The 12,724-nt window shown below is 45.4% G+C and overlaps 1 protein-coding gene across 6 annotated transcripts in view; it reads left to right on the top strand.

The window, feature by feature from the left end:
• PTPRG (protein tyrosine phosphatase receptor type G) overlaps positions 1 to 12,724 on the top strand; it is a 676,181-nt gene that overhangs the window by 595,513 nt on the left and 67,944 nt on the right. For 4 of the 6 annotated variants that reach the window (XM_070576964.1, XM_070576961.1, XM_070576966.1 and 1 more), the window contains exon 13: positions 336 to 468. In XM_070576964.1, coding sequence (XP_070433065.1) covers positions 336 to 468 — 133 coding nt within the window. The remainder of the gene's footprint in view (positions 1 to 335; positions 469 to 12,724) is intronic. The other 2 variants (XM_070576965.1, XM_070576962.1) reach the window with 1 other exon arrangement.

Genomic DNA, 12,724 nt, shown 5'->3' with positions numbered 1-12,724 from the left:
GAGGCCGCTCTGGGTCTATAATGTTCCTAGAACGAGGCTGGATGTTTGTCTTTTGCACAGCTCTCTTTAAAAACCTCTTGAACTCTACCTGCAAATCCATCCCACTGGTGATTATAGAATGCAGCCTGAAGAAAAGTCCCCGTTTGGGTTGGGACTCGGTAGGAGATGGTGCAGGCTGAAGATTGCCCTTCCTGTCACAGGGTGTCCCAGAGCGGGCAGCCCAGTTCTCCGGAAAGTACCTAAAAGCAGAGCAGAACTCTGCATCACACTCTGGCTCCCTGGCTCCCCCTCGCCGCTAACCTCTGTCCTCTAACTGGCGTGGTTTCTCTTTGCAGCAGAAAAGAACACCTCTGGAATGATAAGCCGCCCTTCTCCAGGGAGGATGGAGTGGATCATCCCTCTGATTGTGGTATCAGCCTTGACCTTCGTGTGCCTCATCCTTCTCATTGCTGTGCTAGTTTACTGGAGGTGAGTAAGCTGGACGGAGGGCTCCTACAGAGGGGTGTGGGGGCGGGTTCTGCTGTCAGCTCGCTGCCTTGGGAGGGGGCCAGCCCATAGGGAGGGGAAGCCCATGGCCTCTTCATTCAGAAAGTTAAGGCAGCTGAGTGTTTCTAGTGTCACTACCTGGGACACCCACTTGTACCCAGAAGAAGCCAGTGGGCTGAGCCGCTGCTGAGCTCAAGGCACTTATGAGGAGCTGCAGGGGTTTAACAGCAAAGAGACTTCTGCTTGGGAACCAGGGAAATCCAGGTTCAAACCCCAGCCCTGCTGCTTGCTAGATTCAAGTCTCATTTCCACTTGGAGCTTTAGTTTCTAAACCTGCAGAATGAGTTAAGAAGTTTCATAGCATTTCCAGTTTCTCTGAGATGGTGCTTCAGTTTGTTGTACCCACATAATACCTCCTCTTTACCTTAAGGTTTTTTTCATAGCCCTTTGCTGAAAATGGGGTGATAGGAAAACATTTAGCGTATTGTGTGGCATTTAAAACAAGTAAGATGAAAATGGCTGCCTGTAAGCCATCCCTATATTATCATTGTCCTTGAACTGGTTCTCCCTGCCTCCCGTGGGAAGTCTGCCTGCAGCTTCTGCTTGCAAGTCCTGGGTTTTCTCAGCAGTTGAACTGAGAGGGGCAGGCTGGCCCCCTCAGTTGGCCTGGCTGCTTTCACCTCTCAGACTAACGTAGGGGGCTTCTGCCTTTTATCTGGCAAGCTTCGTCAGTGATGAACGGGTGTCCTATTTCCATCCCTGCCTCCCTTCTTTCCATTCATTCAGTTAATTTTGAGCCCCTGTTGGGTGCCAGACACTCTTCTAGGTGCTGGTGATGCAAAAGTGAGCAAATTAGACCAAAATTCTTGCTCTCGTGGAGCTTAGATTTTGGTGGGGGAGACAGGCAATACACAAGGCACGTAAGTAAAATATATAATGCCTAAGATGGTGTTAAGTGTGTCATGGAGAAAACTAAATCTGGAAAGGGAGGGGCATGCTAGGGCTTAGGTGTGAGTGTTGAGAGTGGCTAAGGAAGGCCTAACTGACAAATGATATTTGAACAAAGACCTAAAGGAGGAGGGAGTCAAATTGGCTCCATCTAGGGCAAGTTCCAAGCAGAGGTAACAGCACATGCAAAGGCCCTGAGGCAGGAACATGCCTGGCATGTTCTAGGAACAGCTATGAGGTCAGTGTGGCTAGAGCAGGTATATGAGCCAGAGTGATAGGAGAGAGTGTCAGGAAGAAACAGGGTAGAGGGGAGTCAGGTCATGTACAGCCTTGTGGGCCATTGTAAACACATTGCCTTTTACTCTAAGTAGGGTTTGGTACAGAAGAGTGTTGTGAGGTGACTTTAGGATTACTTGGCTGCTGTGTTACAAAGAGACTGAAGAGGAACAGGGGCAGAGGCAGAGAGACCAGCGGGAGACTACAGAACTAGCCCAAGAAGGACGTGATGGTGGCTCAGATGAGGGTTGCAGAGCAGGTGGTGGGAATCAATTGGATATACATACAGTTTGAAGGTGGGATCACCAGAATCTGCTGACAGATAGGTGGGCGTCCTTGGATCTCTTCTCAATTGAATGGAACAAGGGAGTAAGGAAGGGGTCATCTCCGCTTCCCCAGGCGTCTAACGGTAACTATAGCACTAGTGCTACAGACCAGATAGATTATGAATTACATTGTGTTTTGGGGTGAGCCTAGGAACACTAGACTCACCTCCATGTCATCCCTTCTCCAGAACAAAGTGGTTTGTGAACACATAGTTGTCTGAAGCTCATAGTAAACTGGAGGCTGCCTAATGTGGGTTTAATTGAGCCCCTAGTAGTGACAAAAGGTCTGCATAGCCGTGTCTTGGCTCTGCTCAGGGCTGCGTGGTTTTAGTTGCAGACTCCCCACGCAGGAGCAGAGAGGGCCCACAGCTGCTCCAGGCCGCAGGATCCTAGCTTGGCAGCCCCCGTGTGAAAAAGTTCCTGTTCCAAGCAGTTCTAGCAAAAACCTCAGGATTGTTTCTGATTGACCCATCTCAGTCCTCTGCCCACCCAAGAATGGATTACTGTGACCAAGGAAGATTGTGGACCATGTGGCCAAGCAGACATGGGTACCAGCCAGGGCAGAGGGTGCGTGTTGACTGCAGGCTGCTTGTAGGAAGGGGCTGTGTCATGTAGTAAAGAGAGCTTTAAGATCCTCCCATTCAAAATGTATTTTCCCATTAGAAAATGACAACTGTTTATACTTTTGAAAAACTCAGTGAGTGCAAATGAAAAATATGTATTGAATATATTAATATTTCATGTTTAAAATATATAATGTTATATATGTATATATGTACAGTATGTATATATGTTGAGAGTTTGATTTAAAGGAACCAGAGCTTTAAACTTCATCCAGTAAACTCTGCCTGTGAACTTCTACAAAACTTCTAATGCCAGTACACAAAAGTGAGTGTGAAGGAGAAAATTCTTACAGAGCAAGGAAAGTAAAATTGAATTAGTGTGAGGACGGATGAGTTGGCTAAGCATGAGAACAGCCTAGAGGGGACAAGGACCTTGTTTCTATCCCAACTTTTTTTTTTATTATTCATATGAAAAGAGGAGGCACTGGGGAGCTCACACAGAAAATTGGTAAATTCAGAAGAGATGCGTATTTCCCAAGGCGATGCAGTTTCGAGGCTGGGACAACAGTGCTTCTCTTCCGCCTTTTGAGGCACAATGAGAGCAGATGATTGGCAAACAGACTTGACATAAGTGGAGCATTGAGGCAGATCAAAACCTTCTGGATTGTTTCCTCGGGTGGCAGGCCTGGCAACCGGGCTTCAAACCAGCTCGCTGTGGTGCCAGTTTCTATAGCCAGGGACTGACCCTTTGCAGCTATTGTTCTGGTTTCGGAGTGTGTTCACTTAGAGTTGCTTTCACTGCAATTTAATGGGTTTGTGAAATAGTAGAAAATGAAACCCGAGGTCTCTGAATTCGCTGTCTCCCCTGGCATCCCATTGTACGGGGATGTTAGTGCTTGCTGATGTCCTTTCTTAGTACCAGGCACTTTGCCAAGCACTTGGGTGACACATCTCACATGATTCTTGCAATAGATCTGTATGGTAGGTACTATTACTGTCCCCATGTTATTTTATTATTATTTTTTTTTGAGGAAGATTAGCCCTAAGCTAACTATTGCCAGTCCTCCTCCTTTTGCTGAGGAAGCCTGGCCCTGAGCTAACATCCGTGCCCATCTTCCTCTACTTTATATGTGGGACGCCTACCACAGCATGGCGTGCCAAGTGGTGCCATGTCCACACCTGGGATCCGAACCGGCGAACCCCGGACGACCGAGAAGCGGAACGTGCAAACTTAACCGCTGCGCCACCAGGCCGGTCCCACTATCCCCATCTTAAAAGCAAGCTACAGAAGCTTATGGAGGTCAAGTGACTTGTCCAGAGCCCTGCAGTAAATGGTGGACCCTGGCTTTGAACACAGGACATTTTCACTCTAGAATTCATAATGTTATTTTACCACCAAGATGTATGTCTCACACCTACGTACTGTGAAGGATGAGCATGACTGATGTCCAGCTAAGTCAAATGGAGTAGGGATCAGTGGGCTTATTGTGCCAATGCCTTGCAGTTTGACCAGAGAAGGAAAAGAGAAGCAATATTTGTTGAATGCCTACTGAGGGCTGAGCACTGTGCAATATTCTCATCCACTATGTTGGTCAGAACCATTTCTGTCGTAGCTGACAAAAATCTACTTTAAACTTCCTTAAGCACAAGCAGGAAAAAGAAAGTTTGATTCATGGAATTGAAAAGCTCAGGAGCATTAGGCCCAGCTGGATTCGGAAGATGGAACCAGGACAACAGGACTCAGCTTGTTTTGTGTGTCTCTGTGTTCTCACTCAGGCTCTGGGATCTGCTCTCTCTGTAAGGTCTTTTCTCTTAGGCAGGCCCTCTGGCTGTTTCCACATGGTGCCCTCTGGCCCATGTTACATTTACTTACCCTTGTAAGTAAGGGAAAGGGAATTTCTCTTCTCTAACAGTTCCAGTTAAGTCCCAAGATGGTGTCTCGTAGGACTGACTCAGGTCATTTGTCCATCCCCAGAGACTTCTGGTGGGCAGAGAGATTGAAGACTCTTGTCAGGTCTGAGTCTTAATATTTAACCCTGGGGCACATAAGAGAGGTCACTGCCATCAAAAATATATGCACTGAAGCTAGACAAGGGGTGGTTTCCCAAAGGCCCAGAAAGGTGACTGGATGCAGGTATGAGGCAGACAGAAGTGGCCAGTGTCACCTCCGAAAGAAGCTAGGAAATTAGAATCAGGAGGGGATTTCCACTAAGAAAAGGGAATTCAGGCATGGATAGCAGGGGAAATGCACATGTGAACAGTGGGAAAGAAACGAGGCAGGCATGTGAGCTCAGTGTGGCCAGCCTCAGGTTCTCAGTGAGGACTCTGGCGTCATGCATGCATGTGCCATGGACTGGAAAAATGGGGGCCACTTTCAATCCCATCCCATCTGCAGGATTATTAGAGAGTGCATACAGCAGTTTAGCAGTGTTCTGTTATTTAAGAAATTATAAAGCTATTTCTACTAGTGCATGGGCAGTGGACCCACCTGCAGCTTCCTATTAGTCATGCAGTGAGTATGGAGTGCCTGCCACACATGGGCTGGGCCTGATGATTCAGGGGTGATGCCTTTCCCTCAAAGTCCTTGTGGTCCAACTGGAGAGGCATACGAGTAAATATAATAGAGTTTGGAGGAGTAAGTCTGAGTTGCTATGGCAGCACATAGACAGGGCTTCAACCAGGCCTGGGAAGGGGGCTGGGGTGGGGTCAGGGAAAGTTCCCTAGAGGAGCTGACGCCCAAGCTGGGTCTTGAAGCACAAACAACCATAAGCCAGTGAAGAGGGTGTGGAGGCATGGAGCTGGAGAGAGAGAACTGGGCCTGTTATAAAGCAGGTACCTGTGGTTCAGTGTTGCTGGAACAAAGGATGAGGGCAGCAGGAGCCAGATGATGAAGGCCATGGATGCCACATGAAGGGATGTGTGCCTTAGCCTGAGCATGATGGAAAGGCATGAAGGAGCCGTGGCTGCAGGAGGGCAAGATGAGAATGAGGCAGGACTGTGCGGTGGTGAAGTAGGAGTGTGGGCCGAGAGTCAGACAGCCTGGATCTGGAGCCAGGCTCCACCACTCACACACCACCTGTGTCACCTTAGAGCGTGTGTTCTTAACGGGCACAATCATTCCCAAAGGGGGGTATCGGTTCTTGGGAGGTGAAACAACTTACTCTTTTTGTGTATAAAGCACAGGTATGCATATAGTACATACACAGATATGCAATTTGTTTTAAAATTTCATTGGGAGGGGGCAATTAAGGAAAAAAATGTCTATAAAGGCCCCTTAGGGGAGGTGCCATTGAAAAAAAGGTAGAGAAACACTGCATTACACAAGACTCCGCCACTACCTTCGCTTTCCTCGTCTGCAAAATAGAGTTAAGAAACGTGCCATTGGGTTCACGTGAGATTAAGTGTGAGCTACGGGAACTTCTTAGCCCAGTGCCTGGGACACGTGACTATGCGGTGGGCGTTGTCATATTATCCCTGACTGTGGGGAAAAATGCAAATTTAATTCTGAACCCTATGTGCCTAAAAGGCATTGTTCTTTAACAAAGAAAATCAGATCTGCAGATCTAAATGAAGGTTATACCTTAAATGTAATCACAGGACAACCAGAAGGACCTACAACGAGAATATACAACTATATACTGAGGGCTTTGAGGAGCAGAAGGAAACAAAAAAAAGAAGATTGGCAACAGATGTTAACTCAGGTGCCAGTCTTTAAGAAAAAAAGAAATGTACTCACATTGTGTAGCTGTACACAATTTCCAATCATGTGTCCATTGCTTAAAACATTGCTTGAAAATAACTTGTGGAATTTCCTTCTAGAGTTCATTCTTTTGAACAATCTCAGTTGTGCAAAGTATTTATCCTAGAAATAGCTAAAAGTCATCTGTTTGGAGCTAAATATAGTATAAATGTAGGTGAACCAACTGAAGCAGAACCACTTTGGGCCAAAAAAGGAAAGGGTGACTATGAAGTTAATGAAATTGGTTTGGGTGGTGCTCCTAATGGGCTTAAAGGCAATTCCAGAGGAGCACATCCCTAAGTAACTAGGTTAAAGACGTGGCCCACCCAACCTGCCCCCACCTGCCCCCACCTCCCTCCCAAACAACATTGAAGCCCAGTGGTCAGCTTCATTAGCTCGGATTGGCTGTATCACAGTCAGCTTCACTAGCGGCTGCAGCTGACACCCCTCAGCACCCCAGTGGCCTCACAACACAAAGTTTATTTCGGTGAAGTCTGACAGGGTTGGGCATCCCCTCTCCGTGCACGGCTCCTCTTTCTGGAACATTGTCTCTCCCAAGTTGCTGCAGCAGTGATGGAAAAATGGAGGAGGCACCCAGCTCTCCACCGCATGGCTAGGAAGTGTAACCCTTCACTCCCATTCACTCCGCATTGACCAGCAATGGTCACACCGCCGCAAGGATACAAGATAAGTTGGGGAGCCCATGAGTACTCGCTGAGCACTGCCAGAAGTGTCCTTAAATATTTAGAGCCATTGGCGTCATTGGGTTGAGAAAGTGTTTCCTGAAAGGGACAACTTTGGAAGCCAATCATTAATCTCATTACTTCACCTTTGGCCAAAACTAAAAAATACAGATAGAGACCTCATATTTTTTGTCAACTGAAAGATACAGAGAGGCCCACTGGGGACTATTTAAGCAGGATTTTTACAGGCAGCAACATGGATTTGTGAAGAGAAATTTATTTAAAAATACTTTTAGCTGAGACGTTATAGGTAGGATGCTACATTTCTCTCTCAAATGCTCCTTGCAAAGGTCAGCCTTGAAGAGAATTAGGAACAAAATCCATAACAATGCAGAAGTTGCTGGGAAGCTAGGAAGAATTCCATGCAAAGTAGTTTTGGACAAGGTTCAGGGTTGTGGGGCAGCTAATAAAGATAAAATCAACGAAAATCAACTAATAGTTAGAGCTTGCCTCCTTGTGCAAATGGCGCCCTGTGTGTGCCTTGGAAATATTGCCATCCGTATCAACCATGCGATGGTTCAGAGCTGTAATCGTTTCTATTGAAATGAAGGAGAAGAAATCAATTCCCTAGTATCTGAAGTGTGCCATTTTGGCCTGACTACTCAAAATGGTAACAAAATGCACCTTTTGAATAACTACAGTCAGTGCATTCCGAGAGCTCCATATCCCCTGCCTTACCCAGACAAGCTGTTTATATGGCACTAATGTGCTGACATTCCTCAAAAGAACTGGAGCATTGGAAGAGCACAGCTGCTGCCACTCAGAGAGGAGAGGAAATTTTTTGGAAGGTTTCTTTTTGATTTGCATAATTTGGGGTAGATGCTGGGAGAAGAGCTATGTGCAGGGTGTCCAGTTGGTGTGCTAGGGCATGCAACTTGTTTATTTATTAACTTGCTCCGTAGAATAGCTTAGCTACTGTGAGCCAGACATTAGCATCCACTTAGAATTGTGAGTATAGGAAAGATATTTTTAATTTGTCTTTTTCTGTAATCTTGAGGAAAATTGCTTTAAAGGTAGCTATTCTCTCTCTGATGAACAGTCTCACCCCTGAAATGGCTTCATGTATGTTAAGGCCCATGTCGCCAAGAATCTCTTCTTGAATATTCATCATACCAGACATGTGCTAAGCGGATTATATCCCCTCCTAGTCAGCTTATAAATCCTAGGAATTATTATATCCATTTTGCAGATCAGAAAACTGAGGCTTGGTAAGATCAGGTGACATGCCCAAGTCACACTGTTAATCTTTCCTGGATCCTGGATTTGAACCCGGACAATTTGACTTTATAACTCACCGTCTTAACCATTACATTATTTTGCCTAGGTGAGGAGTCACATGCCTGGAAGCACTTCCTTCCTTCCTTCCATAGCTTCTCTTTATAGTGCATGTTCTTATGTGTGGAAAAGATCCTATGGTTTGGATTTGCCAAAATCATGTGGAAGAAAACTTTAGAGGACCAGCTAGATTTTCAGGTGTTCTAGAAGCTGAATAGATTTTGATGTTGAATAATAAAACCTATTTGTTCTTAGTTCCAGCTAATCAGTGCCATATTACCTTTATGACAAACTGAGCATCTTATTGACCATAATTCTAGCTTAGAAGGGAAGTTTCTGGAAGCACAGAGCAGCATTACTTCTCAGGTGCAGATAGGGCTGAGCTAACTAACTACATGGACTTGGGAAGAGAAAACTGGAAACTCTAATGTGAACTGTAACATCTGACCCAGGTTTGTTAAAGTTTGATATGAGAAGGATTTCATGCTCTGATGTGAGAGATTCATGTCCCTCTTCAGCACATGACCAAACCATGTTTAAATTCTGTGGTAAATTACTTACCACTAATTTAACCTCATAGGCAGACAGAAGAAAGGTCTCTCTTTTACTGCCAACTTTAGACTTTCAGAAATTTTGCCATGTGCAGGTGCCTTCTCATTAAGAATGCTGTTCATGAAAACAAGTGAGTTTTGTTGACATTGCAATGGTTTTTCTTCCTGGATGTTCATTGGGAGGTAGTGTAACAGATATGAAGGGATGCATGCCACAAATGTGTGGGGGCTTGTGTTAGCATAACGGAGGCTCCGGCAAACAGCAGGTGCATGTGAAAGTCAAGTGTGGGCATGTGGTAACACCCCTCTGTTGCTCGTGGAATGACTGGCCACATGTGCCCCAGTGGAACGCGATCCCTCCTGTATTCCCACCGTAGCAACAATGACACTCAGAGCTGCTGCAAGCACCAAACCCTGGTGCGCACGCTCCGCCCATCTGCTCTAGCAGCTGACACTTCCAAGTTCACTCGCTGATAACTGGATTTGGTTTAGCTGTTTGCCCCTCTCCAGCAGAGCCACAAAGGACGGGTGCAATAGAAATGATTTCTCCCATGTGTGTGACTGGGAACAGATAACAAAGGAGAAACACCACTAATAACAACAACCCATAATGGTTGGATTAATACAAGGCAAACATTACAGCATATATTCCTCATAGCAGCCACGTGGTTAGCCAAAGTGTCAGGCACTACTTTTCTTCTTCTCTAGGGAGGAGACAGCCCAGGATCACATAGTTAGTATGTTTTTGGAGGTACTCACACTTAGGGTTTGGTTTTGTTGACCTAAGACCCTTTATAGCTGGCCCATCTATTCCTGCCTTTGTTGGTTCAAAGACATTTCTTTTTCTCTTTTTTTCTTTCTTTCTTTTTCTTTGCTGAGGAAGATTTGCTCTGAGCTAACATCTACTGCCTATCTTCCTCTCTTTTTTTTTTTTTTTTTTTTTTTTGTATGTGAGCCACCACCACAGCATGGCCACTAACAGTGAGTAGTGTAGGTCCACGCTGGGAACCAAACCCAAGCCGACTAAGCACAGCGCACTGAACTTAATCACTGGGCCACTGGAGCTGACCCCAAAGACATTTCTTAAGCATCTAGTTTGTGCCAGGCATTGGGGATTCAGCAAGGAGACATAGCTTTTAGGTTAATGGAGGAGATGAGCAGGTAAACAAAGGTTATCCTAAATAGAGGTCAGATCTGGTGACCTCCAGATCTGTTTTATATAGCTGACATACTATTTTTAAAAATCAGAATTATTTTGAGACTAGGAAGATTTTATTTAAAATCTAGCTGTCTGGGTTCTCATGATAAATAGGGAGATCTGGCAGCATTGTTCTCGGATTCTCTCATTCCCTTGTGGCATTGGTGGGCTGGACAGAGCTACCCTCCCCCAGCCCTCTAGTCTGCCAGTCCCTGCTTCCCCGAGGTTCCTTGACTGGCCCCTGCGGAGGCTAAAGGTGCATCACCACTGTAGTGGTGATGAAGGGAGACTGTGCTCTGGGAGGGACTTGACCTTCACCAGAGTGGGATGGGAGGGACACAGAGTCAGGGAAGGCTTCCTGGAGGAGGAGATGTTTGGCTGTGATTTTCACAGAAAAGAGACAAAGGACAAATGCCTGGGGCAGAGATCACTGTGTCAGAGCTGACCGAGAAGCACTCGGTCATTGCATGGTCTGTACCACCAGAGGGAAAACGCCCTCAAACTGCCCTTCCTCTATGCAAAATCAAGTCCGCTTTTATGAGTAGGATCAGATTCTTTTCCAGGAGATCCGGCGTGTATAAAGGCTCTGGGTCTGTCAAGCTGCTCTTGTGTGGCTCGCGTGTGGGAGGGAATGAAAATCAAAAGATAGGTTTGTATACAACTTTTCTCAAGTCTAGGAAAATCCAAGCTTCCAAATCACAATTTTTGGATGTATGTGTGATCACCTTTATCTTTTCTGCAAACAGACCACTCCTGGGACGACAAGTATTCCAGGCATCATTTTTTCTTTTAAAACTGATGACTGCCCATGTCACTCATTTCTTTCTGGAACCTGTATCTGTGGCCATATTTCAAGAATTTCTCTTTTTAATCATTAGGAATAAGTTTTACAATTCAGCTCTTCAAAGCCTGACAATGTGTCAAGCCAGAGGAGAAAGCTAAAGCAGAGTTCATGATGCCAAGACATGGCTTGCCTCAGAGGGTTTGAGTTTCTGATGACACTGCGGTGTTAAACTGTCTTGCTCTGAGATGCTAAAAGGCATGGGGGTGGGGAGCCTTTGGAGGTCCCCAGCTGTTCCTGGAGGTGGGCGCCTTTTTTTCCTCTCTCCCTGTAGCTGTGTGCAGCAAGATCTGGGTCACGTGGTGGCTAATGCTGCCGATCCCAGGCAACTTTTTGCTCAATAACTGTTTCCCAAATGGCTACTCGGGGGCCTTTCAGAATTCATGAGAACTGTCAGTTGTTATAGTAACCGGCCCCCTGCTGTCGAGTTGGCCCTGAGATGCCAGTCGAAGCTCTTGGAACAGACTAACACGTAGTCATTAGACAAAAGCAGGGAGAGATTGACTGCTAAAGGTTGCCATTTAAACATCCTCCATGATACTTGAAAGACCGGACTGATTCTGTTAAGGAAGGAGTGAACAGATACATTTTTAAACCAAGCTCACTTTTCAGGAAAGGGAAACTCCTTCTATGTCTAGTCTATTCTACATAACCGACACCGTTTCTTGGATTACTTGAATTAAAGGTCCTCTCTCCCAGGGTTGATTGTGTCGGTTCTGCGGTTTGCTCAGGTGACTCCCTTGATTATTCGAGATATTAGTTATTGGTTTTGTGGCATTTGCTTCTCAGCGAAGTGTTGTCAGTTTACGGGTGGTAGTTTTAAGCGCCTGTGATTGTGTGTGAGGCAAAACTGCGGAGATAGCCGGCTCCGCTCCAAAATTCCCGAAAGAGTGAATCTGGCAGAATTCAGAGTAGGGCTAAGGGTTGAGAAGAAGTCTAAATATTTTAGGAAGCTGCAAATTTCAAGTTTTTATGAAAATTTACAAAAACACTCCAACACACTCGTGATTTCTTCAGATTAATGTTCATAGCCACACTGAGTACGTTTGTGATGTTTTGAGGACAGTGGTTGTAGTTCCAGAATGTACTCAATAGAGGGAGACAAGAAGTTCTGAATTACAGCACACTCCCTGCCGCCCACCCCCCTCCACCCCCTTTTGAGTCATATTCTCAAGTTTTGACTTCTCCAAGTTTTGGTTCCCCTGCCAAGCACTTTTACCCGATATGGAATCTAATAATTATCAAAATAAGTGAAAGCTTGTATTAAGGGAGAAGAAAAGCCAAACACTCAAGAATCAGGATGTTCATTCCTAGAAGTAAAAAGCCAGCAAGTGAATCAGAAATTAACAAACGTTCTTTGGAATTACATCCCTGAGTTCAGAGTTCTGGGTGGCATTCAACAGAGCTTCTATAAGAGAACTTTCGTATATACAAGTTTGTCTTTGCTGTTTTATCAACAGGGTTTGGAAAGAATAGGAGTCATTTCACTGTGAAATCCTATAGTCCAGGTGGTTTGGGGATTAAATATAATTAAACACTTTCAAGTGTTCTTGTGTGACAGAAGTGCGTCTTTCAAATGCTAGAGCCACATCTCAAATGCTATGGGTATTTAAGTTTTAAATGGAAACTAAATATTAAACTTAGTTTGTAGTAATAACTTGCCACCTGCTACCCTCACCTTCTCTGAGGTGCTGCTCCTGTGTATTCCACAATTGTTTTGTGAATCAAGGAAATGTCTAGAGATGAGAGGAATGCATGGGGAAAAGAGAAAATCCCAG

The sequence above is a fragment of the Equus przewalskii genome, chromosome 15 (assembly GCF_037783145.1).
Source record: "Equus przewalskii isolate Varuska chromosome 15, EquPr2, whole genome shotgun sequence".
Classification (NCBI taxonomy): domain Eukaryota; kingdom Metazoa; phylum Chordata; class Mammalia; order Perissodactyla; family Equidae; genus Equus; species Equus przewalskii.
Note: the sequence above shows the minus strand (reverse complement) of the source record. Positions and strands in the feature narration are given on the sequence as shown.